Source organism: Rhinolophus hipposideros (assembly GCF_964194185.1).
Source record: "Rhinolophus hipposideros genome assembly, chromosome: 3".
Lineage (NCBI taxonomy): Eukaryota > Metazoa > Chordata > Mammalia > Chiroptera > Rhinolophidae > Rhinolophus > Rhinolophus hipposideros.
The window spans coordinates 37,773,407-37,798,278 of NC_138049.1; the positions used below are offsets into that span (position 1 = coordinate 37,773,407).

General features: G+C 35.2%; 1 protein-coding gene and 1 pseudogene across 5 annotated transcripts in view; one reads left to right on the forward strand and one right to left on the reverse strand.

Moving 5' to 3' along the window:
• TBC1D32 (TBC1 domain family member 32) overlaps positions 1-24,872 on the forward strand; it is a 178,647-nt gene that overhangs the window by 91,747 nt on the left and 62,028 nt on the right. For all 4 annotated transcript variants that reach the window (XM_081039396.1, XM_081039398.1, XM_081039397.1 and 1 more), the window contains one exon: positions 1,935-2,023. In XM_081039396.1, the coding sequence (XP_080895522.1) occupies positions 1,935-2,023 (89 nt within the window). The remainder of the gene's footprint in view (positions 1-1,934; positions 2,024-24,872) is intronic.
• On the reverse strand, positions 12,480-24,377 carry LOC308490816 (malate dehydrogenase, mitochondrial-like; annotated as a pseudogene). Its single transcript has 2 exons — positions 24,325-24,377; positions 12,480-13,629 (listed from the first exon to the last, which is right to left on the reverse strand). The product of its transcript is annotated as a malate dehydrogenase, mitochondrial-like (transcript).

Genomic DNA, 24,872 nt, shown 5'->3' on the forward strand with positions numbered 1-24,872 from the left:
CAGAAACTACTATGCACAGAACTAATTGGCAGTCTCTCTCCTCTCAGGTAAGAGAAGGCTAGTGATACATAATCAATTTGAGATCAACCTGTGAAGATTTATAGTAAAAAGTGATAATAATAGATAACATCTTAACAATTACAATATTAAGCAGTAAAAATATATACCTATTTGAAGAACTACATAGCAAACCAGTTGCTCCTATGTGTACAGCAATGACTGCTTACTTAATCACATCCGGGTGCCAGGGCAAGTCAAGGAGAGCTCCGTGCCTCAGTAACCGCAGCTAAATCAGGAATGTCAATTAATGAGAATATGAGTATGAAGCTGGGATATGAATGAGTTACTTAGCTCATGTTCTAGTATAATAATGTCTGAAACCAGGAGTCTCCAGTTAAGCAGCAGACTACAATGGAAGAGTATTTTAAGATAGCAATCTTTTTATTATTGATTGTTAGTCAGTTTAATATTTTCTGATTGTAAATTATTTTGCTAATATTGTTTACACATTTTTATGAGATACCCGTGGAATGGTAAATGGCTTCCTAAGTGTTGGGTATAAACTTTTACTAGGTAAGTTTAAATAATCTGACTTTTATTATATCTTGATTAATATTTTTTCAAATGTGATTTTGAGATATCCATTATATCCTTCTCCTTACAAACTCATTGCCTCACTTCTTACTTATTTGATGATATGACATTTGTTCTATCATCCACAGAGACCTCAGTAAATATTATGTGATTTTACTCCTTAGCAAAACCTTCCCTTTTTTGCCCAATTGGTCACAGAAATAACTTGAATTTAAATTCACATGAGCAATCTGCTTCACACTTGTAGATTTCATATTTGTTTTTCAAAGTACCTTACATTTTTAGCAGTTTAGTCAGTATTTAACTGGCTTCATAAATTGCTTGCATAGTACTACCTGGATAGGGTATAAATTAGTAAGTCTCCACTTTGGCTAAACATTAGATAATTCATTTCAGGAACTTTCCCAATTCTTAATGCCCAAGCCGCACACCCAGACCAGGTAATTCAGAATCTCTAGGGATGAGACTTCAGGGATTAGTAATGTTTTTTAGTTTTTAAACAGCTCCCTAGGTGATTCAAATGTAAAGCCAATAGATTAAGGCAGGGTCTCAATTGAAGAGAGATTTGAACAAATGAGCAAAGTACTGGTATTTTTGGTTTTCTTTAGAATATCCCACTGTTGAAAAATGTGAAAGAACTTAAGAAATGCCACATAGATTCTTCACGCTAATTAAGGAATGTAAATCAACACACTGCTTCCTTCAAGAAAGTCTTGCTATGAAGCAATGCCAGCTGAATTAGAGTGTGCCTAGGGACACATTCTTTCACAACCTCCCCGTCGTCTCATCATAGACCAGCAACCAATATTTCATGCTGGCATTCTGAGTAGTACCAAGCTAGATTCTGCTTCAGGAGATGTGGAAATCTATAAATGATAGCAATGTGTATGGGAAAATTAGAATATTCGGTAATGTTTCCTGTAATAATAAGTTACCACAGATAATTTCATTACAGTGTTTGAACATGATATGTGAAATGTATGGCTCACTTCTGAATCTAAGTACTGCTTTATGGAATATGTTTGTAATTCCAGTTGCTATTGTATCAGAAAACTGAAGTTTCTCCATCTAGAACTTAAAGCAAAACTGTCTAAAACCTCAAGAATGGTTGTCTAATTTGGCATTTCTGCCAACGGAACAAAAACTTTTGTAAAAATCTTTATTATAACAACATAAATAGTAGTTTTGTTGTAATAAAAAGAGATCAATTGTATGAACTAAAGAAAAAAAAAAGTAAAGCCAAGTTTGAGAACCACAAATCTGAATAAATATCTGTTGATTTGGTTTTCTTTAAATGGTTTTAGTCAAGCACAGTCTCACTCTATGTCTTTGTTTTTCAGAATATTATTGATAGACTTGTAATTTTGAATTCTGAAGCTAAGATTCGTTCTTTATTTAACTATGAACAATCACACATCTTTGGTCTAAGGTAAGGTGCTAAATTTTATTTGAAATACAGTTTCAGTGTTGCAAAAACATGCAAAAAAGCATATGTTCTATATACTTTCAAAAAGAATTTTAAATAAACTAATTTTTAAAGCATATTTAAAGGTAATTTGTTTTCATATAATATTATAGATGAAGTAAATTATAGCCATTCGTTTTTTACATTATGGCCTTTGTCTTCCTTTTGATTCTGTATTCTTACAGTGTCTTCCATTTTTGTTTGATTAAACTAGAGGCATTTTGCAGATTATTCAGTTTACTCAGGAATTAATTGGGGATTCCCTGGGTTGGTATTCAACTGGATTCCTGCCATAATATAATCTTGAAAGAGGACTAGAAATGAATGATTTATCTTGAGGCCCAAATTTTGCTCCTTGATGTTAATCATGTTCTTTAACTTTAGTTTCCCAAGGTTTAAATCTTTTTGGTTGAGTGTATATCCTTAGCATTTTATTTAGCATGTTCAAATGGTTGGGGGCTGGTGGTGGGGGGGAGTAGAGGTGTTTGGGCTAGACACCATAAATTCTTAGTGTTTTAGTCATTTTTAGACATATAATTTACTTTCCTGTCTATAAATTATTACCTTTAAAAGCAACTGAATAAAGAAATTTTCCTAGGTTTGTGATTCCCCCCTCTTTCTACTAAGTAACTTTTTCAAGCATGAGGTCAGGGGGTCACTGAGAATGCTTTACCTAAGAAATAAAGCAATTACATTTCTAAAATTAGAATTCTCTGATGGTAAAACATATTATAGATCTTATACGCAAACTTTTCTTTTTAACCATTCATTTAATATCTGAGTTTCACTTGACCTTTCATTAATAGTTCAAAGAAGGTAGAAAAAAGCTGCAGCTGTTATAGTTCTTTGGATGATGTACTCTTTATCTCTAAATGTGTTTCACATTAAATTTTAACTTTCCGTGTGTTTAGCATCAGATATATCATAGAGCAAGCAGTGATGAGGAATTCTAGGAAAAAGTCAGTAGGACTCCTTTTGTATAGCAAGTATGATTCTGAGTTTTGGAGTTACAGAACACAGATTTTGGCCTCTTTTTATTGATATATTGAATGATTTCTTCTTTTTTTTGTGACAGAATAGTATTTTCTCTATTCTTCTGGCAAAAAGAAAATTAACAGTAGGATTTCAAGTCATGTAAAAAGCAATCCAAGAAGTAAAATGCTCCTGGGAATAAAATACATTAATTTTCATAGTGTGTGATTTCTCATAATATCCAAATGGAGTCGTTTTATCCTACACTAGAAAATTTGCCATGCCATTGTTGATACATATAATAGACTGTGCAGTATAGTTGTTAGCACCATGGACTCTGTAGTCAGACTACCTGCTGTTTACTAGTTGTATGAGGGTGAGATCTCAGTTACCCATCTGTAAGATGGAGGATAATTGTATTATTGTCATCAGAGTTATTGTGAGAATACATGTGAAAAATATAAAGGGCTTATAACAGTGCCTGTCACGTAGGAAGCACTATAAGAGTGTTTGTAGTAGATGTAACAGTGGTAGTACTTCAGGTGTTGACTTTTATCTCTTTGTTCTTTACTGTTTTTGTGTTTTACTAGGAAATACATTTATCTTCATTTTTTTTTGAGTATCTCAGTAGTCTTCCACATGCTGCCTAATAGTTTGCTATGGTTACAACATCAGCATTCAGATAAAGAAAATGACAAAAATCACTTTCTGAGGAAGTTTGTATTTTAACAAGTTTTTCATTGACAAGAAATTTATTTCATTGTATTTTTTGAAGTTCATTCTCATGCTAATACTTAATTCAGTTTTATTTTTAAATAATACTTTAAAGTTATTTACTCTTTTTTTAAACTAATTTCAGTCTAATGTTGGTCACTGAGGTTCCAGTGATGTGATAATTTAGATCACAGCTTTGTATTATATAAATCTTGTATTTCTGTGTTTGAATTTTTACCTGTATCTTTCACTCCCATAGTGTTTTCATTTGTTTCTAATTGTACCTTCATTGCACCATTCCCTTCAGTAGATAATCTCATTAATGTATTTGACTTCTACATTTAGCATTGCTTGTTCCATTCAGTTTATTTTTTCTTCTACTTCAAAAGTTCAGAAATAGCATAAAGGTGAATTTGATACAACTCCTTTAGGTTTACCATAGCACTTAGATGAAGCTATATGGGACTTAGTGAAATGTGGATTTTAATTTTTCAACAGCATTACATTCTATTTAAATTTCTGAATTTCTATTTGCCAAGATCCTCTTATAAATCTTATATTGTAAATGACTAATACATGAGAAGGTTGCATTGCAACATGTCCTTTTTTACTGTTGGTATCAGTGTGCAGACATGGCTTCAGGTGTCACATCTTAAAATGAAACAGAACAAAACACACACAAAAAGAAACTCAACCTTTGACTTCACATCTTTTTCATCTACTAGCCTATTTCTCTGTCTCTCACCAATTAGCAAACCATAATCTGTACACACTGTCCCAACTTGGCTCACTCTATTAACTCCTCAGCCCACTTAGATTTGACATTGACTCTGGAACTGTCAGAACTGCACATCCTGCTCATCTCAAGGTTACTTGCAACTTCTGTAATGATGAATCTAGTGGATTCTTCTCTTTTTAGTTCACTTTTTACTGTAACTATCAGTAGCATTTGAATTAGTGTACCATTTGTTTTGTATGAAAGTTCTCTTCACATCTGTGACACTATACATTCCTATGGCTGCTGTTTCTCCTTCTTTGTGTTATCTAAGCAACCTCTGAATGTTGGATACTCAGGTCCTGGGTCCACTTTTCATCTATACTGTAGCCCCTTTTTATTCACAGTGGATATGTTCTAAAACCCTCAGTGTATGCTTAAAACTGTGGATAGATAGTACTGAACTTTGTATATGAGGTGTGATAAATAAATCCAAATGTTTAAAAAAATATATTACAGTAAAAGGCATATTGCCATTAATCCCCCTCAAAATACTCCCCCTTGCTTCAAACTTACTTATCCCATCGTTCTTGCCACTTTCTGAAGCAGTTCTGGAAGTCCTCTTTTGTGAGTGTCTTTAGTTGCGCTGTCATGGCTGCCTGGATGTCCTGAATCATTTTGACTTTGGGGAAAACGAAAATCGCATGGTGCCAGATCCAGTGAATAAGGTGGATGAGGACACACCATAATGTTTTTATTTGGCAGGAATTGCCATATACCAGAAGCGATGTGTGACAGGGAGCGTTGTCATGATGGAGGATGATTTACGGCACACTTCAAAACACACCTTCTCTCAACTGTAGCTCACACCTGACTGACCACACTAAACAAGTTGAAACTTGTCACACACTAGGTTTGATGCTCTGCTTCCCATATTGAAGATCCCTGCCTTTCCGTTGGATGGTACTTGGCAGCAGCGTTTTACCATATGTTTTGATCACAACGCAAAGGCTCCAAGTCACACATTGCTTCTGGTATACAGCAATTTTTGTCAAATAAAAACATTATGGTGTGTCCTCATCCATCTTATTCACTGGATCTGGCACTGTGTGACTTCTGGCTCTTCCCCAAAGTCAAAATGATTCAGGACATTGAGGCAGCCACGGCAACACAACTAAAGACACTCATGAAAGAGGACTTCCAGAACTGCTTCAGTAAGTGGCAAGAATGATGGGATAAGTGTATTCAAAGTGAGGGGGGATATTTTGAGGGTGTTTAATGGCAATGTGTCTTTCACTGTAATAATTTGTTTTTTATTTAAACATTCACTGTATTGTTTGATCACAGCTCATATACTGTGCTTTTTCCTATACATATGTATAGTTTAGAGCTTCTTTTAGCGTATCCAATTGCCAGCGTCACGACTCATTCACTTTGGGGCCATATTAAGTAAAATAAGGGTTACTTGTACAGTGCTATACCGTGGCTGTCAGTTTGATAATCAAGATGGCTACTGAGTGACTAACGGGTAGCTAGCATTGTATAGTGTGGATATGCTGGACAAAGGGATGATTGATGACCTGAGCGGGATAGAGCAAGATTTCATCATACTACTCAGAACAGCAAGCAATTTGAAACTTATGAATTGTTTATTTGTGGAATTTTCCATTTAATATTTTCAGACTGTAACAGATCACAGGAAACTGAAACCACAGGAAGTAAAAACCACAGATGAGGAGGAACGACTGTACACTCTGCCTCTAGTTCATCCACTTACACCTTTGTCTCTTAGTATCACCTATATGTCAGTGGATGCCCAAATTTATATCCCTCCCTTAAACCATTACTCTGAACTATCAGACTCATATATACAGCTCCCTCCCGACATCTCAATTCATACCTTTTCAGACATCACCATGTTAACATGTCTAAAACTGAACTCTTGGATCTCCTCCCACAAAATGGAACAAAACAACATAAATCATTGTGGCCCAACCATCTATTCAATTGCTTAATCCTAAGAGTCATCTTAACTTTTTCCTTTGCTTTTCAAACAGTAATTTATCTTTATTATGAAGAAATTAACCAATGTAAGAAACAAATCATAATTCCTTTTAATTCTGAAAGTGACATTAACATTAAGGAAAATTATATACAGACAGAATAGATACATAGAAATAATTTTTTATAAAAATGGAATCATAATGTTTCCATTTTAAATTCTAACTGAATTTTATAGAAAAGAATAGAAACCCTAGTGACTCAGATGGAATTGCTGAATTTCAAGTAACTGTTTTTTTCACTCCGGGGGTGGTGGTTTCCCCAGAGATTCCCCTAAGGTTAAGAAAATATTACGTAAAATATTTGGAGTGCTTTGAGCATTATAGTTCACTTTTAGACAGTATTGTTTGATTCTATGTTATGAAGGATGAAGCCATTAATGCTCTCAGTGGGCTCCCACCTTTCCTGTCTCCTGTATTAGAAGGATGTTCTCCTGCCATTTCCTAACCTGCCTTAATGAGTCAGAGATCCTATTATTTTCCTCTACCCAGGAGGGAGGTTAAACTAATATGGGTTTCTCAGTGGAGTGACATAAGATAGGCAGTACTTACTATATATGATGGCAGAATAAGGTTTATAATTTTTAAAATTTACTGTTATATACTTGATTTACTCAGCCAGTGTTTATTGAGTGCTTATGCTCTGTGCTAGACGTGATGATGTAATGATGTAATAGTGAGAAAGATGCGGTGCTCATTCTCTTTAACCTCACTACCTAGTGAGGAATTGAATATTAAGAAAAAGGAAAATGTGAGGTAGTTAACGCAGAAAAGAAACACATCTTTGTAAAGCTCCCCACCTTCCCATTTTAAATAACTGATAATTTCAGAATCCTTTATGTGGCTTTTAAGGAGTTCCATAATAGATCTCTACCTTTCCTGTGTACATTATTTTCTACCTTTCCTCAGCCTGAACTAATGCTCTGAGTAGGTTAGACAGCCTACCTCCCTCAAGTACAGTGTTTATTATTGCCTCAATACTTGTATTTTATAGTTGAATATTGCCTTTACTTTTATCTTCTTACACAAATTTGGCTCATCCTTCAAGACAAAGGTTGCTTTATGAATTACTCTCTCTGTGACTTACTGTTGCACACTCTGATCTTGTCTTTACTGCATGTCCTTTGCCTTCATGGTCATTTCCACAGAGTTAATATTTATTTCTCCCACTGACTAAAACATCCAAGAGTATCATTTTGTTTTACTTTCAAGTCCAGCACATCGCCAAGTGCTTTTATATTATTTGATTGACATTTATTGGCTAAATCTGTTGATTGCTTCAAACAGTTGCCTGGAAACATTATTTTAAAGAAAGCTGTGCATTTATTGAAAATCTTAGGTGTAAACCTTTTTTTGAACACATTGTGTTTTTAGGATATCAATTAAGACAAAATGGGGTTCTTTTTCTCTATATATTCTTTTTTTTTTGAAAAAAAGAGGAATAGTTGACCTAATATTACATTAGTTTCAACTGTACAACATAATGATTTGATACTTGTATATATTGGGAAAGGATCATCATAATAAGTCTAGTTAACATTGGTCAGCATATATAGATACATAATTTTTTTTCTTGTGATGAGAACTTTTAAGATTACTCTCTTAGCAACTTTCAAATATGCAATTATACAGTATTATTAACTCTACTAACCATGCTGTATTATATCCCCAGGACTTACTTATTTTATAATGGGAGTTTGTACTTTTTGATCCTCTTCACCCGTTTTGTCTACCCCCACCAATCCGTTCTCTGTATCTATGAGCTTGGTTTTTGTTTTTAGATTCCATGTATAAGTGAGATCATATGGTATTTGTCTTTCTCTGTCTGACTTATTTCACTTAGCATCATGCCCTTAATGCAACTGGAAAGATTTAATTTTGTATGACTGAACAATATTTCATTGTATATATACCACACTCTCTTTATCTGTTCATCCATCGATGGACACTTAGGTAACTTCTGTATCTTGGCTATTGCAAATAATGCTGCAATGCACATGGGGGTGTATCTAGCTTTTTAAATTAGTATTTTTATTTTCTTCAGATAAATACCCAGAAGTGGAATTGCTGGATCATGTAGTAGCTCTATTTTTACTTTTCTGAGGAACCTCCATACAGTTTTCCATAGTGGCTGCATCAATTTACGTTCCCACAAACAGTGTATGAGGGTTCCCTTTTCTCCACATCCTCCCCAGCAGTTGTCATTTCTTGTCTTTTTGATAATAGCCATGTTAACAGGTATGAGGTGATATCTCATTGTGGTTTTGATTCTTATGAGGGATGTCAAGCATCTTTTCATGGACATGTTGGCCATCTGTATGTCTCTGGAAAAATATCTGTTTATATCCTGTGCTCATTTTTTCATCAGATTGTTTCTATTTTTGCTATTAAGTTGTATGAGTTCTTTATATATTTTATTTATTAACCCTTTATTAGATACATAATTTGGAAATATTTTTTTTCCCTTTCAGTAGGCTGCCTTTTCATTTTGTTGATGATTTCCTTTGCTGTATAGAAGCTTTTCAGTTTGATGTCGTCCCACTTGTTTATTTTTGCTTTTGTTAGCCCTTGCTTTTGGTGTCAGATCCCCTAGAAACTTGATTCTGCCCAAGGATTTGCAGTTTAAGATTTTCTTAACTATATTTAGGTTAGAGGAATGTTATGCTCTGCCCTATAATATTTTATTTCAATATAAAAACCATCTATCACATGGAGAAATAATTTACATTTAATATTAATAATTTTCTTTTGTATCAAACTACAAATTAAGTTTTAGTTACAGACATAGAATTGCTCATTATTAACAACTTAAATCTTATGTAGTAATTTTCATTAAATATACACATTAAAATTTAGTATGGTTAAAGAAATGTTAATATAGTTCTCCTAAAACCTATTTCTTCTACGTTTGAAACCCTGATGTTGTCTATTTATTGTTAATTTTCTTCAAAACAAAGCTCAAGAATCCATACTTACAGAAAAGCCTTTAAATTTGATCACCTGCTGTTTCAGTTATGATTTTATGTTTATACAGTGGGATGAGCAGTTTTATGCATAGCTATCCTCTTTGTAAAAAGTCTGACCTGTAAGATCACTTTAAGAGGAAACGAAAAACTATTATTTGCTTTTCTGTTTAGCAACAGTCTTGTTATTTTAACAAACATAGACAAGTGTTAATATTCTATCACAACAAATTGCCAAATTATTTATTCCCAGTGACCCAGATGCTAACTAGACTTAAATATGATTAACATTAGTAATGAAAAAATAATTTTACAATTATCACTTGTAATCTTTCTAAATACCAGAAATTAGAATATAATCTGACACCAAAAACATCCACATTTTGGATTTACATGCACAAACATGCAGACATTTATACACACATATCCGATTTCTAATCTTACTCTATTAAGTTAATTTGAAGAAAACAATTAAATGATCTGTTACTAATTGAAGACATCAGTAACTCATTCAAAATTTATATTTAATCGACAAATTCCTATTTATATAGATTATAAAACAAAAGAAATAAATAATACTCATTATACTTCCTCTTAAGATAATCACCATTGGCCTCTTCATGCCCATATTTTTCAAAGTTTAGCTGAAATATTTTTTGAGAAATAGGAGTTTTATTGTTTTAAAACTCTTTTTTACTTATTTTAATTTATCCTTTATATCTATATATGTTCATCTATACCATAGTTTCAAAGGACTGAATAATATTCCAGTACATGACTGAATCCTACTTTTCTGTTTTTAGACATGTAGGTTATTTAAAATTTTTATTATGTATCTTCATAAATAGCTGTATGCCCATGATTTCTTTATAACAAAACTTTAGAAATGGACTTCGTAAGTTAAAGAGTAGGCACATTTTCACACCTTATGTATTTTATCTGCCCTGTTTTTATGATTCATTTTAATTGACCTCTCTGTACCATTGTATATTCTACCCACTCTTGACATTTTGTTTCATTCACTCAGAAAATACTGAATTCCTACTAAGTATTATACTGGTATACGTGACCTTTATTTGAGGATTCTATGACTTTTTTCTCTTCATTTCTGGATTCCTTTCTCTCAATCATTTTTGCTGATTCTTCCTCCTCCTCTACTACTTATCTTTCAATTAAATTATCTTCTGTTTGTCATCAGTTCTTTTTCCTTTTTTTTTCTACAGTGGCTTCACTTATCACTTCTTTACTAATACTATATGTGTTGTATGTCTGTCCCTATTTTTTCCCTTCATCATATGTCCAAATTTTATTGAGCATTTGGATCTGCATATCAGGCAAGTAAATTTCAATATACCATGCATTAAAGACACAGAGATAAAATTTAATAAGGCGAAAATGACTTTTTAAAAGATGAGTTAGAGTTTAGAAAACATATATATGTATATATCTATATACATGTGTTATTATTATAGTATTATAGTGTATATATAGTATTATTTTATTTTACTATTTGAGCAAAAGCAAAGAACTAAGTAAAGATCCAGATTCTGTGGGGCTTAGATTTACTTTCTACTTCCACCCCACAGTCTATAGCTTTTTGGGCAGAATAGCTCAACAGGATCTTAGTTCATGGTTTTATGTGACATCTACCAAACACTGCTTAGTATTTATTTTTATTAAAGTAATAAATGTACATTGTTTAAAAAGCCAAATAGTATGGGAAGGCTTTTGAGAATGAAGAGTAATCCTTTACCCATCCTTCCTCACTCTCAGCTCCCACTCACCAGAGGCTGGCACTTTCAGTTCTTTGAATTGTCTCTTTTGGTACTCACCTCCAGATTTTTAAATTGCATGCTTATACTGCTATGTCTTGATTTTTAAAACTCACTTCTTGTCTTTAGAGATTTAGAAGCTTAGGATGTAGATTTCCTCTTCCTTTCTTCCTGCTGTATAGTTTTCTTCACAATCTTGATAAAATTGTGAAGACTATTGAACGTCTGTGGTATTACATCTATAGAAATATTCATTTATAAGCGAAGTAGTATACTATGACTGTATTTCCCTTTTCTTCCTTTATTTTTCCGGAAGCTAATAATTGCATGATTTCTTCCATTTGCTGCATTTTCTGTGTATCTGGTGCTGTATCCCTAGATGTCCAAAGTCATGCAGCCGCCTCCGCTACTGCCCAGTGCTCACATAATGCTCAGCGTGGTCCCAGTCCTGGGATTGTTTTCACAGTTAAGTCACCTAATTTCAGAACACTCCTATGAAACAAGTACTTTTATTACCTCCATTTTTACGAATGGACTCACCTAATGCCTGGTTTTTGTAATGTAGTGGTTATCACGTTCGCCTCACAAATGGACTCATCTAGGCCAGAGGGAAGTTAAGCTTTTTGCTTAAGGTGACACAGCTAGTAATTGGTGAAGCTGGTATTTGGACCCAGTTATCCTGGTTCCAGAGATTTGGACCCAGTTATCGCCTGTCCCATACATTGTACTGCTCTACAAGTTAAATGCCAAGGTGCCTTGTTATCATTCTTTCCAAGTATGTCTCAAGAGTTTCGCGTTCTTGAGGGCAGGAACCATGTTTTTTCATATTTGTGAAAACAGACACTCTTCAATAAGATAGAAGGCATCTGTTGTTATTGATTTTCCTGTGTTACATCATGCAGTATTATTTTGTACTGGATGATCTTTTGGCCCTATGTATTAACCTTCTTGGGAATTTTCCCTACACCATCCTGGGAATTGCTTTTGTCTTTCACCTGAGATCCAACTTCCTATTTCTTGGTTTATTTCCTTGTTTTTTCTTTCTTTTTCTTTTTTTTCCCCCAAAGCCTAAAATTACTGATGTACCAGTAAACTGTCCCGCAATTTGGAAGTGATGGTAATGTCAATACAAAACTTATAGTCTTTAAGCAAATTGAAATACAAAGATATCTGAAATGGCTTTACAGTGACACGGTGTTTTTAGTTAAAGAAACGGATTGCTCACTAATTGCTTTCTAATTTTATATTCTTTACAAACTCTTCTCCTTGATTGAGGTTTTTAGCTCTGGAATAGCCTCAGGTATCATCTTCTTTTCGAAAGGGGAAATTTTCCCAATGCGTAGATTTTTCTAGGTGCACTTTTCCCCAGCTGCAATGGTGTGAAGTAGGCACAGTCCGTTTCTTGGGACTTCACAAAGGAACATTTGACAATTTCTTCCTTTCCATTGATTGCATCCACAAGGGAAAGACAAACTGGGCTCCGGCATAAGCCCTGGGCAGAGTGGCAGAGGCTGCTCCAGCTTTGGCTTTGACCACCTGTGTGCCAGCCCCTTGGATCTGCCCAGTGAGGGCTGTCAGCTGGTCTTGGGCCAAGTGCCCCTTGGGAATGCACTGAGAGGTCAGGGGCATGATGGTCCTCGCAGCATGGCTGCTGATGACCGGAACTTTGGCTTGAGCTGGACCCAAACCTTTCGGTTCTGCACCAAAAGTGTTGGCTCTAACAATGTCCAGGGTTGTCATTCCAAAGTTTTTATTGGGGCCATATAACCATGTTTCTTGAAAACTTCCGATGTGATTGGGATGGTGGAGTTTACTGGATTGGAAATGATGCAGATCATGGCCTCAGGTCAATGCCGAGCACAGGCAGCCATCAGGGTGGTCACAGTGGTGGCACTGGTATTGCACAGGTCATCCCATGTCATGCCTGATTGTCTCGGCACTCCAGCTGGAATAACCACCAAATCACAACTGTTCAGGCCGTCTGGCAGCTGCTCAGGTCTGAGGTAGCCCTTCACAGCCACTCTGGTCTCCATGGCTCAGATCTGCAGCACTCGGGTGTATGAGCAATATCATAAAGGGTCAGCTGGCTCAGCTGAGGGCTGTTCTTTAGGAGAAGTAAAGGGGCTGCCCAATTCCTCCAGAAGCCCTGTGCACAGCCACTTTAGCGTTGTTCTGGGCTGAGGTGCTGAAGCTGCAGAGCGGTGCCTGGCAAGGGCAGAGACCAGCAGCAAGTGAAGGAGCTGGTGGCAGGCAAGTGACTCCAATGGATTTTCTCCCGTTTTGATGAAGACGCTTTCTCAGTAAGAAAGAACTGCAGGAGGAAGTCTTTTGAGACAGATATGGGTTGGAGACTTCCACAGTATAGTTTTGGGAACTACAGAATAAATGAATGAGTTATAACTGATTAGCAGGCCAGGAAAGTTAAAACCCAAGCTGGCAGGAGGGGAGGCCCACAAGCAACGTTTTGCATATCACAGCATTCTGGAAGCACTGGAGTTAAAGGTAGCACTGAGAATGGAGATGGAAGTATAGGATTATTTGAACATCTAAGATTTTCAATAATAGGACTAGTTCAAATTGTAAGATACAGATAGGCCCTCAGATTCCCTCCACTTCTACCCTACTTATCTGGGCGACTGTTCTTACCCTCCTTCCACAGAACGTTGGTTTACCTTCTGGAAATCATGAATGGGAAACGAGTGGAAGGGAGACTGTGCTGAGAAAGGCTATGTGTTATGCTGTGCCAGTTTAAGAGACACATTATGATTCTATTTCATTTCCTCCCCAAATTTATTTTTCTTAGCATTAATAAGACATTATTTTTCCATTTGCTTAGTTTTTCCTATGTATTCAGCAGTCATTTATCTCAAGATTGTTCCCACAAAAATATAATTATTATTAATAGTAATGTCAAATACAACAGTGATTACTGAGCGCCACATATTATTCTAAGTACTTTTAAATATTTTTAGTCATTTAAATCTCAGAGCATTAAAAAACTCTGAAAAACAGCAATACAAATAATATTCTTTCACTAGCACTGTATCATTCCCCCCCACCACAAACAAAAGTACTCTTAAACTCCTCCCTAACGGGCATCTAGGCTTTTTTCTGTGTTAGCATATATCTCTAAGTAATTTTCATTCTTTGTTAGTTTATTTACAATCACTTATTCATAGCCTTTAACACGTAGACTAAATTACAAATCAACACCCTATATAAAATAGCAGGGGAAAGCAACATGCAAGAAAAAGGAAATTGGTTAACATATAGATGTTTGCTTAACAGAGCAAGGTTGAAAATATGGTTAGCTACTATACCTTGTTTCTACAAGTGGACATGAGGCTTTAGTTGATATTTATAACTTCTTTCTCCTACTGCCCATTCTGTTTTCCCTTGATAATCAACCTGAGCTGGTTAGGGTTCTTTATGTATGGGACACCCCAAAGCTTCATTTCTGTCGTTCTTGAACCATTAGTGGTCTTGCATTAGTGTTCCATTAACTGACTGCTAGACATGGCACTATTAGGAGGTGCTACAAAGTATTCCCTGGATAGTAGACTTTGCTTTTCTGTCTCCATTGCATAGCTGCAGTTTTCTTAATGATCATGGTCAATTTCTCCCTGCAGAGTTACCTTATTTTGCTATTGGTCCAGGTGTTTGAGGAGCCTCAACAGGTTAGGGGTAATGTTCAGTTCTGGTAGAAGTGTAGGAAGTATTCTCATTTGGAATAAGATCTTAAAACCACCAATCCAGCCCCTTCCACCCACCATGCCCCACCCCACAGAGTTGAGGGTTTAGAAAGCCAAAGAAATTTATAATTTCCACTTCCACACTGTAGCTCCTAGACCCAAATTATAGTTATAAGAGAAATGGCACCTATATACCTTATTGGACAGCACTTTGATATTGCAACATATTATGTCCAATCGATGCCATGCTTAGTTTTCAGTGTGTCATTCTGCCAGTATCTAAGATAGTTACTTCTGGGAGATAGGGGTACATTATAAGTTCAGTGAATATTGCGGATATTTTCCTCTGTACTTCTTGTGTAGTTAGTTTCTTCATCAGAAATAGTGTTGTATAGATGCCATGATCTTCAGTAAGGCAATGGTAAGTATATAATTTGTGAGATAGTGTTTGGTGGTAGAGAAGCATTGTGGTCACAGATGTCCAATTTCATAGCTGACGTAAGAAGGCATTTAATGTAATTAGCCTGCTACCAGGTAACTGGTTTGTCTCCCCAGATTATGTGCTGCATCTTGAGTCTAGTGTTGGTCTCTGCCTGTGACAATGTGGGTACTCGGTGATAACTGTAACCATATCATCTAGGACAAGGGCATTCATGTTGCTTAAATTAATGGATATCCTGTGTAAATTAGCTACCAGTCTGGTATTGTGCAGTATGATTTTCCAAAACAGTTATATGTGCATGGAACTCCATCAAGTATGCAAATAGCATTTGTAAGAAGCTTAAACCGGCTCTGAGGACACAAGTACAGTGGGTGAACACATTCACACATTCACAGCACACTCATGAGAAGCTTTCTCTAATTAGGTGACCAGGGAAGAAGTAAAAATTAAATCTAGTTTATAGATGACACTATGTTAGTATGCTAATACCTGTTAGAGTTGGATAGCTTTATAGCTTTTCAGAGGGGAACTCTTAAGGTAGCGTATCTACTTATTCACTTTGTCTGGAAAGACATACGCGTATGACTTCAGATACTGATTTCATCGACTTATGAAACATGGCTAATGGTTGGGCTGGATGGTCAGGGGCTCAGAGTAAAAAAGATAAGGGGATTAGTTGAAGACAATTAATTAAAGAGGCATATAGATTGTCCTCTGAGATTACACCCAAATTGAAAGAATATTTTTGACTCCTGGGAATGCTCTTGAAAGGGATTCCTCCTCTTGCAAAGGAGGTAAAATAATCTCTCTTGTTGATGGGCCAGCCTCTTTCTTCAGCTATCCAAGTGCTTATTCAGATGGGTTTATAAACGAAGTGGTCTTGATTGCAGGGCCTAGAAATTATGTTTATGAAGGGAAAATCGTAAAACAAGAATATTTAATAAAGAGAATGTGAATGTACTCCATGTGTGAATTTTGTATTGTACCTTGCCAGAAGCTGCATATAGTATCTAATCAGCCAATAAAACTTTGACCAACATTGAATCTTCTGGATTAAAGGTTCAAATGAGAGATTTTTCTTGAGTTAGATCCTGCCTGAGTTTTATATCTATTCTAGCCTCTGAGTCACACAAAGTTGGTACACTTATGGGTTACTTGACAAGTAATTAAGAGGAGCACACCCAAATGTGGTTGATGTTGTTCCCAAAATTCAAAGAGACTACAATCGTGCATTATATCATTTTTTGGTGGTAAGTAGGATAAGATTTAATAATGCATCATGCATAGTACATGTGATATTTTGACATTATAGGCTGCTAGAACTCAGAAACTTCACTGAGATGATAATGAAATGTCTCAATTTTTATGGATCTCATTCTCTGGCAAACCTATGTTTTATTAAAACATCTGGAGAACCAGCTACTTCTTGCCTGCCTGGGTCCAGTGAACATTATAGCATCAGTAGAGTAGTTTTTCATGATGCCCTGAGACATGGTAGGACAATTAAGACTGTCCTGGACTGAGCTGATAAAATGATAAAGTGTATTACTGTTGATGTCAAGTAAAAGCATATTGCTCCGAGTATGCACATTGACCAAATCAATAGTCTTACCAGTTGTCGAGACTTTGCTAATTCAGTCTTGTAGAGACTTTACCTTGATGATGTTGTGTTACATATAATGCACAGATAAACTAAGGCTTAGGGAAACATAATATCAGGTAGATTGAGTAGTGCTTCCAACTTCTCTGTTATGAGAAGAGTCTTGGGAAAATCCTGAGACTCTCCATTAGTATCTTGGGCTGTTTATTTTTTATTCAAATACAGCTTGTAAGTTGTGACCTTTTTATTTAAGTAATGTGGTTTAGGGATGTCTGTGTTTCTTCCCAGAATATTTAGTTTACTTCTTGCAATAAGGGAAGAAAAGATTTAATAGGGATAGTAAGATTCTATGAAAATTATTTGTCTAGAGATCATGCTTATGTGTAGCATGAAATGTCTAATAGAGATAGGGACTTAGCCTTCTGTGCCTGATATGTGATGAGAAAGCCTTTATTAGATGTTACCAATAAACCTGACTCAAATGAGTTAACAGATTTGAGGGAATATCATCACAGGTATATTTAGATGCTTTCACAGAGTTAACTAAAGAGGTCTAGGTCCCCACACCCACCTTTAAGGAGTCATCTGTCTTGCTTCCAAAAGCTTTGCTATCGGCATACACTCTCTTTTATGTCTTCACCACCTTCAAACTGGCAACACCATTATCTCCTGGTGTGCAAGACTGCTAGGGCTTCTGGGAGCCATAAGATTGTAATAGTGTGGGTAATATTTGCACATTGCTTAGCATTGCATGAAATAGGAAAGAAACAGCCAAGGTCTTTGACTACTGTCTGTCTTTTTGGTGTACAGGAACTTCTCTTATTTTGATCAAAGTAACCTGTTAAGGCCTACCTTAAAAAGTGTGTGTCTGGGATAGGTATAGTTAATCTATTTCTAACTGTAATCTATTTCAACACTTCTGAAATTTGCCTATTTAACTAACTGTTGATATCTTTACATTAGTTTAAATCAGTTTTAATACTTTATCTCTGTCCATAAAAAATATACCATTAAAACTTTTACTTAATTTACCTATGAATTTGCATTTACCTTGGGTAATTGTTATCTTTTTTTGGAATACTTCTTGATATAACCAGCTTGCTTTATATGTGAAAAAAGCAGCAGACTCTTTTTTTCATAACTTTGGGAAATTTGGATTGGAGCCAACAAGAAATATTATTTATTATATAATAAACTTCACAATTTGTTGCTTATAAGCCCAATAACATGTAAAATTTGAGACGTTTTTCTGATTGTTTTTCTGGATTAGTGTATATAAAATAATCTGCGCACTTCTATTCATTTTGTAAACCTACCCTTAATATTATGATTAGGCAAAAAAAATAAAATTATCTTAGTCAAGTGTCTTTTTTTCCCATGTTTACTCTAGCTGCTAGCTTATACAAATATGCTGGTATAATTAATGAATGATGAAGATCTGTTTATTAGATGATTAGGTAATTGAGTAGTAAGCAGCATTAGTTGTTATTGAGTTTTACATGAATCTTTATGAGTTATCATTAAAGTGTACATTCATTTAGTAGTTTTCTGAATTTGTTCTCCTGTTGCATATACATTTATACTTCTTACAGATATAGTGATATACTTTTTCCCATTATCTACCCTACTATAGCATTTAAGTATTTTATGAAATATTAAAAATATAAATATTGCATAAAATATAAACACACAGCTTAACAAATTGTAAAATAAATGTCCACATAATTCCAATCAAGTAAACCAAGACAGCACTATGCATTTGTTTGATCATGACTCCCTCCCTTGTTGCCAGTGGTAGCAGCAATTTTGACTTTTATGGTATTTACTTTTTATGTTTATGACTTACTTTATATTTTTACTACCTAGTTATGTATTCCTAAACAATATCTTAATTTTACTGTTTTTTAAGCTTTGTATTAATGGTGCCATTGACTGTATATCTGTCATATGTGCTTTTCTGTGTTGCATTATGGTTTCTAAGATTAGTGTTGCATGTGTTTCAGTTAATTTATTTTCATTGCTGTATAATATTCCATCTGTGGTATGACTATACAAAGTTTTGTTTATATATTATGCTGTTAGTGGACATTTGGGTTGTTTCCAGTTTCCCACGTTTGACTATTATAAACAAGTCTGTTACACATAGCTTAGGAACATTAGCTACATATCTCTTTGTAAACACATACATAATTCTTTATTGTGTTACACAACAATTATCTGAATATGCAAAACCCTTGTTTCTGAATTTCCTATTTTATTTATTGGATTTTTGTTTATCCTCGTGCAAATATCACATCATTTTAATGGCTATAGCTTTGTAATAATTTATAATAACCGATAGAGCAGTTCTTCCCCACTTTCCTTTTTCAAAAATACCTTGGCTGCTTTTAGTCTTTTTCGTTCTATGTAAATTTTAGAATCAGCTTGTCATAGAAACTAGCCCACTGGGATTTTAATTATCATTGGATTGGATCTATAAAACAATAGTGAGTGAACTGACATCTTTATAATACTGAATTTTCCAATCTGTAAACATGGTATATGTCTCTATTTAATTTGTGTGCTTTAATTACTCTAATTAAAATGGTGTTTGTTTCCATAGCGGTCCTATATATTTTTTTCTGAGTTTAGTATTTATAGGTCCACTATGTGCACAGTACATGGCAGTGTCAGAGCATAGGTTCTGGAACCACATTGCCAGACGATCTGAGGCAAGATCCTTAATCTCTCCCTCCCTCTGTTTCCTCATGTGTGAAATGGGGACAGTAACTGTACCTTCCTCACAGAATTATTGTGAGACTAAATATGTTACACCACTCTGAAATTTAGATCATGCTAAGCACCTCATCATAGAGATAAATCTCTGAGATTCTGTAGATATACTAATTATTCGTTCATTTTGTTATTCTCCTTTAGAAAATTATCTTAGGTTATTAGTGGAGACATTTTGTTGAGCTTTATGAAAATCTTAATATTTTGATTAAATTGTTGCATAATGTATATTTAAATTCATTAACTGGATTGGAAAACAATGCACATCTTTATATTTAATATTCTCATCCTTGTAGGTGCTATCTTTGTATTGAAGTGTTTTACTTTCTTAAGTGATGCGTTGTAGCTAGCTGTCTACATATAGGCCCTGGGCATTTATTGTTATGTTTCGTGTTATATTTTTTGCTTTTATTAAGGTGATTTCTTTTTCCTTGGTAATGTTTTAATTGGTTATTATTGATATAAGTAAATTATTTTTTTGTATTGTTTTACTGGTCACCTTACACAAACTTAGTGGCTTAAAGCAACTCACATTTATTATCTCAGTTTCTATCTAGCCACACCTTAGCTGGCTCCTCTGTTTAGTCTCCTAAGACTATACAATGCAGGTGTCAGCTGTGGCTATGGTCTCATTTGAAGCTCAGTTCGGGAAGGGTCTGTTTCCAAAATCACAGATTGTTGGTATTATTTTGTCATGATTTTAGGACAGAGGGTCTTGTTTTCTTGCTGCCTAGAGGCTAGATAGAGGCTCTTGTAGCTTGTCTGTGGAAGGCTGGCCTCAACTCCAAGAGGTCATCTGTTGTCCTTGCCATGTGGTTTTCCTCAACATGGCTTCTTGCCTCTTCAAAACCAGCAGAGGGGAAAGACTCCAGCAAGAAGGGCACAGAGTCTTATGTAATTATGTAATCATATCTGGCTTATCTATCACCTTTAACATACTCTGATTAGAGGAAAGTCACAAGTCTTGCCTGTACTCGACAAGGGACTCTCTCCCACAAGGCCATGAGTACCAGGAGGATGGGGCTCCTGGGGACCCCCCTGAGGTTCCACCACAGAGCCATTCTTTCAATCACCAAATCCTCTTCTGACAATACCCTGGATTAAGCCACTACCTAATATAAATTATTACTATAGATTTTTAAAAACTGGTGTCTCTGTTTCTGTCCTGTTCTAATATTAGCCTATTTTGGACAGCAGCCCGAGTGATCCCAAAACACCACCAATCAGATAATCTTAATGCTATATTCACAAGGCTTTTCATATCATCAGGATGGAACCATACCACCATGGTTTCTCTCATGTCATCAAAGAAAAACTTCACGAGGCTTTGCAGAGTCCTGTGTGATCTGAATCCCTAATATGACTTGGACCTCATCTCCTAATACTTCTTCCTTGCTTATTTCACTTTCACTGCATGGGCCCCCATAGTGTCCTTCAGTCATGCCAGATGTGCTCTCACCTCAGGTCCTTTGCTCAATCTGTTTGTTCTGCCTGGAACATTTTTTCCCCAGCTCGCTTCACGGCTTGCTTTCTCCTTTGTTTTAGGTCTTTACAGAAGTGTCATCTTCTTGGTGAACTCTTTCCTACAGTCATCCATCCCCATTCCCCCATCATTAGCACTGCATTCACTTCTCTGCTTTAGTTGTATCCATGCTGTGTTTTGTTTTGTTCTTTAACTTTTTATTTTGTTCATTGTCTGTTCCCCACCTCTAGTATTTTGCATTCCATACAGAACTGGGATTTTTATGTATGTGTGTTTAGTGATGTATCCTCAGCACTTAACACAGTGGTAGGCTCTTAGTAGGTATTCACCCAATATTTCTTAAAATTAAGTGATTTTTAAGTTACAGTGGGGTGGTTTCCAATAAACAGTTTTATCATCTTCTAATAGTGAACATCATCTCTTTTCAGATAGCATGCATCTTTATTTTTTTCTCATTGTCTTGATACTGGCTTAAATTTCTAGAACAATGTTAAATAATTATGGACAATTTTAACTTCCTCATGATCTTAATGGAATGCATTTCCTGTTTATGCTTTTAACTCTTGCCTTGAAATAAATTTGTTTTGTAAGTCAAATTAAAGAAATAACCTTTATTTAATTTACTTAGACTTTTTTGGAGGACAGGGAATAGAGAGTCGATGTTGAATCTTAAATCAAGTAGCTTTTAAGCATCTGGCCAAATGATTATATGGTTCTTTTCTATTACATATTGATGTCATGGATTACATTAAGACATGCTTTCACATTAAACTACCCTTTTCTTCCTGGAATGAACTGTACTTGGTCACTGTATGCTATTCTTTAATGTATTGCTGGGTCAAATTTGCTAAGCTTTACATTATTCCTAGTACTTGTAAGACCTTAAAAATCTTACATCATTTGTTAAAGTTTTTATTTACTCATTCTCTAAAGAGGAGAATTCAGTTTGGACATGTATTTGCTTTCGGAGTTGCTCCCGTTCATCTTGTATCATTTCGTTGTCCATGTAGATCCTAAGAACCCTTCTTTACTTTTTTAAAATTTTATTTTTAAAGATTTTTATTAAAAGCATAGCTAACATATTATATTAGTTTCAGGGGTACACCACAATTATTCAACATTTATATACCTAAACAAGTGATCACCATGGTAAGTCCAGCAACCATCTGGTATCATACTATTCTGTCACAATATTATTGACTATATTCCCTATGCTGTACGTTACATCCCCATGACTTACTTGTTTTATGCCTGGAAATTTGGACCTCTTATTTCCCCGTTTTTAATTTTTCAATTACAGTTGACACTCAGTATTATTTTATATTATTTTCAGGTGTACAATATTAGACATTTACATAATTTAAGAAGTGATCCCCTGACTAATCTAGTACTCACCTAACACTATACATGGTTATTACCGTATTGTTGACTATATTCCCTATGCATTACGTCCTCATGACTATTTTGTAAGTACCAATTTGTATTTCTTAATCCCTTCACCTTTTTCATTCTACCCCCAAATCCCCATTAGATTTATCATGCTGATAAATCTAGTACCCATCTGACACCATACATAGTTATTATACTATTATTGACTGTATTGCTTATGCTATACCCTACGTCCTCATAACTACTTTGTAACAACCAATTTGTACTTCTTAATCCCTTCACCCTTTACACTTATCTCCCCAACCACCCTCCCATATGCAGCCCTCAAAATTTTCTCTGTATCTATGAATTTGTTTCTGTTTTGTTTGTTTACTTTGTTCTTTAGATTCCATATTTAAGTGAAATTATATTGCTTCTGTCTTTCTCTGTCTTACATACTCCACTCTGCACAATACCTTCCAGGTCCATCCATGCTGCCACTGATGGCAAGAACCCATTCCCTTCCATGGCTGAACAATATTCCATTGTATATACAGAGGGTGCCAAAAAATGTATACCCATTTTAAGAAAGGAAAAAATTGTATTGTGATACTCAATATATACTGAACAAAAGATGAATACATGTTTGACTTCTGCAATTACAAGAGGTGCTCAAAGTGGTTACGTCCAGATGCTTCTGATTATGGGGAACTACTGCTTGAGCAATATTGACCAAAGTGTCCACTTGTATTGCTGTGCATGCCATTTTCAGTTTCTTCAAGAACACAGGACCATGCATCTCAAACTTATCACATGCAATTGTTAGGCATGTTGGAGGTTCTGTTGCGTACTCAAGCCTCCATTGTTGTACTTCCACAATGTTCTCGAATTTCAAATCCTATTTCAAAATGGTCTTGCATTCCTTGAACGACAACCATGCTTCCGCCATATTCTTTGACTGTCCTGCCTGTCGCCTAAATCCTAGCATTCATTTGATTAACACCATCTTTTGAGCAAACATCATACTATGCATTGCTACTATAATTCAATTCAACTTCAAAAAGTAATACATAGATAACATCTCTCAAAATGTGTATACATGTTTTTGGCACCCCCAGTATGTACCACTTCTTCTTTATCCCTTCATTCATCGACTGACATCCAGGCTGCCTCCACATCTTGGCCATTGTAAACAATGCTGCAGTGAACGTATGGATGCACATTTCCCCTCAAAGTAGCATTTGAGTTTCTTTGGATAAATAGAAGTACGATTACTGGGTCCTTCTTTGTGTCTTGTTGTAGCCTTTCTTGTAAAATTTATGGCATAAGTATTGCTACCCCAACTTTTTTTTTCCATTTCTATTTTCATGAAATATTTCTTTTCCATCTTTTTACTCTGTCTGCGTGTGTCTTTCAATCTGAAGTGAGTCTCCTGTAAGCAGCATATGTAAGGGTTTTGTTTTCTTATCCATTCATCCATCCTATCTTTTGATTGGGTTAGGTTTTTCATCTAAGGGTACTCCTTAGTTTGAAACATTTGTTGATTTTACTTAAAAAAATGTAGTTGCTTTCTTTCTTCTTTTTATTTTTTGGAGTATCTTTTCCCCCCGTTTTTCACATTAATGGCAGCCTGGCAGCCATGCCATGCCATTGTTTCTCAGTTTCTTTCCCTCTCCTAGCAGCATTTGCCCTATTTTGACTGCCCTACTCACCCTTCAACACATTTGTGGGCAAAAATGTTGATGATAAGCCTTTCCTTCCCCATGCCCCGCTCAATCCTTGGGGTTATTTCTAGGATGAGAAAGGGGAAGTGTCAACTTACACTATCGTCTTTAAACTAGACATCTAAGGATTGTATCATGCAAAATGTTTTTACTTTAATAAACTAAGTATGGCACATATCTCTAAATTGATGATAGTAGATTTCCCCTTCTCTATGCATTGGTTATTTTGCAGTTAGGTTCTGGGAATGATATTGAATTGCCATTTTTGACTCTTAAAGGCATCCACCAAACATTTTTTTTCTCAATAGATGCTATTGAATAGGTAAAACACACAATTGTACCCCAATTAAAAAACTATAGAAGATATACAGTAAGAGCTATGTTTCCTTCCAGTCTCTCAGATCACCTTCTAACTCTCCTGTAGAGCTAACAGTTCTTACCAGTTTCTTTTCTGTCTTTGGAGAGAGATTTCTAGGTAAAAACAAATATGAATTTATATGTGTATTCAAATGTTTCTCCATTTTTATTCAAATGTT